Here is a 3448-nt window from a genome sequence, read left to right as displayed (position 1 = left end):
TTCAAGAATGAAAGATGAAGCTGGAATAGGAAGTTGTCAAACATTTTATTTTTCGAATGCTTTATGATGGAGTGTCAAAACATAATGACACATATGGTTACACAAGTGTCCATTCGTATACGTGTCGTCAATGATTGAGTGTGAATATTATACTAGTTGTTCGATTCCGCGTGTTGTGGTTGACATTACGTCGTACACAAAAATGCTAAGAATATAGTAAAACATTATTTGAAACCCATTAGATTTGTGTTGAACCCAAGGTGGTACGAGGAAAATATAGAATTCGCTGTGAACAATGAGCCAGATGGTTGGGACGTAAATTTTGTGACACAACCCAACAATGCAGCAAATGTCTTGTGTTGGTTACACAGAAACATGGACAGGATGCGTATGTAGTGTAACCCATAAGTCTGTTGGTGAAACATTTATATGCAGTTCCCATACCATGTATCTACCTATCCGAACATGGTAAACACCCAATTTAGTTTTTGTATTGGCAATGAAGTAAACAGCACGGACATGTTTCGAAACAAAAACACCATTGATAATAATCCAGATAAAATACGAGAACATCACAAGCTAATACTGAAAATAAATAAATACGACATCATCTCTAGAACCTATTGTGTGAATGTCTAACATTTAAAAAAAATCTACATGAACTACATTGGTTCATTGCATGTTTTGTGGTTATGGTTGCCCATTTTGCCACACCAGCCGCATCGAATACGTGTCACGACCTCACCCTTCAAAGGAATCCTCTCACGTTTAGGCCTCCCTGGTGGTTGTTTCATCATAGGTGGAGCAATTAAGTAGTCCGACGATGAGAAATTGGGTATTCTCACTGTTGGAATTGGGCAGATAGACCCGGAATAAGCTACTAGGAATTCCGTGACATGATAAAAAGGATCGACATAGTCGTAAATGTTTCTTCCACTCTTCTAAAAATCCACGACCACATAGGAACATGGGAAATCATTAAGTTGCCATTGAAAACAAGAACATGTACGTGCGCCGATGTCGACCAACACCAATGGGTGTGAACAACCCTCGAAAACATTTGCATCGACTTGACAAACAATCCACGATCTACTAGTTTTGAACCCCGATTCCAAAATTGTTTCCATCTTCGAGCACAACTCCCCACCCCATACGCTGCATTTAGCTTTACACTTTGCCATTTGCTCCATGATTTGACCCTGACTGGCATCCACCAACTGCGTGATGGGGAGATGGCGAGGTGCAGGTATCCAATTATTGAACGACTCTGCAGCGTTGGACCACATCTTCCCATACATGGGACCACTGCACAAGGGAAGGACCATGAAAGTTTGAAGCAAACAGACATTTATTTTTGAATGTGTACAAATGCATTGGCCATATGTTACCTGAAATATGCATTTGCCCAATGTTTCGGATCCAAATCTTTCAAGAAATTTCCAACGACGACTGGGCTACAATGATTTCATATCTCGATCTTGTGATTGAAACACGAAACTATAGGTGCATATGTGCATTCTCATAACTTCCGCATCAGCCCACATTTGTGCTCCATGCTAACATATTTCATCCGATCCCGCAGATTCATTTGAAGATGTAACAAACAAAATGAGTGATGTGCTGATGGGAAAATAATAGGCATGGATTGAAGCAAACCATCATTACAATCAGATACAAAGGTCAACGTCTTGTCCCCATCTATGACTTCTGATAAATGTCGCAAGAACCACTCCCAGTTACATGAATTTTTGGAATCAACAATGGCAAAAGCAATCGGAAACAAACCTGCAAACAATGAATGTAAAAAGAGGGCCATCGAAGCATGATATGAGTCCCATGAAATTCATGTTATGTGTTGTTAATAAACCGTGCAAAAATCTCACAAATCGGGAAAAACGTAACAACACTTCGAAGATGTTAAAACCATACCTTGGTTGCCATCCTTAGCGGTAGCTGCAAGCATATTACCTATGAACCTCCCCTTCAAAAACGTACCATCGAGAAACAAAAGTGGGCAACAATGCTTAAACCCATCGATGCAGGCACGAAATGAAATAGAATAGTGTACAAACCTACTAGAATGTTGATCAAAATCTAAATTAATATAACTATGTGGGTTGTTCTCCATGACAGCGTTACTATACTACCTGAGTTGATCAAATGGCATGGCATGGTCTCCATACACTTCACTCCTAGCTTTCTCAACACCCAACCATGACTGATAACTAATGTCTGGCCAAAGTCATTTTTCATACCGAAAACAACGTCCATAGGGTGGGTGAGTAGCTATTCATGCATGTGATCCGCAATTACATCTGACACCAAGTACGATCCTATACGCGGGTTCCTGTATGTTCGTAACGCAGCACCACATGAATGTACATTATTAAACCTCTTCAAACACATCACCCCATTAGAAGCTGACACCCTTTCGTGCACCAACCACGCACACCCAGTTGACATTGCGAACTTGCAGACAGTCGTGATCCGCACTAAGTCATTCTTGAAATACTTAAACTGAAACCCACATTCAACGAAAAACTTGCATAATACCATCTGAAATTCGTTCTCCCTACCCCCAAAAATTTGATCAACATGAGTAATACCATATGCCCAACTAGTAGAAAGAAACATCTTGGATTTGTATGGACAATATAACGGCAACAAATCAGCCTGGTCTTCCATGTCATATGTCAACACATCGTCAACGTCACACATATCAACATCACGACAATCCGCAACCCCCTATTCAATATTGGACACACTACTTCGCGTCTGGATGAGCACATCAACGTGATCGAGACTGAACGACTTCGCAAGGCATAACATGTTTTGAACATCATCCTTACAATCAACCTTGAATTTATTGTATCCAGGGAGAGCAAACAAGAAAAACACCAACCCCAGTGCTAAAATATCAAACTTTCCACAAACAACATCAAGCAACTGTGCAAATGTGAAACCTTCATTAATACGAACAATCGTGCTAGTCAGTCCGTACGTCCACAACAGCAACAACACAACCTCCATAACTGCAAAATACACACACATAATGAAACACCCTACCGCTCGTATACACCACAAATTCAAACAACATTCTGCAATGCAACCACCAAAACACACAACAGATAATACTAACATCACAACATAAGCCTCGTAATGTTACTACCCTATTCCGTAAACCCAACCACATGCCCAGAACAATGAAACCTCACCCAAACACAAAGTCAAACATCATAATGTTAATAACACACCTCGCAAAAAACTGACACACACATCCCCTTACCCCAGAAATAAATCATCAACCAATACACAATCAAATAAAAAAATTATTCATCACAAAAAACTTACCCCATGCTACAAAACACGACACTTGAACCACCCAACACACAGTGGCAGCGACAAGGAAAATGACAAACTGAGAACTCCCTTATGCCAAAATACAGTG

At 40.3% G+C, this 3448-nt stretch overlaps 1 protein-coding gene across 1 annotated transcript; it reads right to left on the bottom strand.

Annotated features, from left to right (window-relative positions):
- Positions 1–662: 662 nt before the first annotated feature.
- LOC145793193 (uncharacterized) lies at positions 663–2128 on the bottom strand. Its single transcript, XM_082875948.1, has 5 exons — positions 1930–2128; positions 1686–1785; positions 1389–1454; positions 1080–1305; positions 663–941 (listed from the first exon to the last, which is right to left on the bottom strand). The coding sequence occupies exons 1-5, from the start codon at positions 2126–2128 to the stop codon at positions 663–665; spliced, it is 870 nt and encodes a 289-aa protein (XP_082732074.1).
- Between the last annotated feature and the right edge of the window lie 1320 nt (positions 2129–3448).

Source organism: Camellia sinensis, chromosome 6 (genome assembly GCF_055761805.1).
Source record: "Camellia sinensis isolate YWXY chromosome 6, ASM5576180v1, whole genome shotgun sequence".
NCBI lineage: Eukaryota > Viridiplantae > Streptophyta > Magnoliopsida > Ericales > Theaceae > Camellia > Camellia sinensis.
The sequence above is the reverse complement of the archived record's forward strand: the minus strand, read 5'-3'. Positions and strand labels throughout refer to the sequence as shown.

Excerpts from the sequence above, each read along its gene's own strand:
- LOC145793193 (XM_082875948.1), bottom strand. The coding sequence starts at position 2,128 with ATGGAGAACAACCCACATAGTTATATTAATTTAGATTTTGATCAACAT. Across the intron at positions 1,786-1,929 it reads CGCTAAGGATGGCAACCAAG|GTTTGTTTCCGATTGCTTTT; the intron begins GTATGGTTTTAA and ends CATTGTTTGCAG. Across the intron at positions 1,455-1,685 it reads GTCATAGATGGGGACAAGAC|CCCAGTCGTCGTTGGAAATT; the intron begins GTTGACCTTTGT and ends AAATCATTGTAG.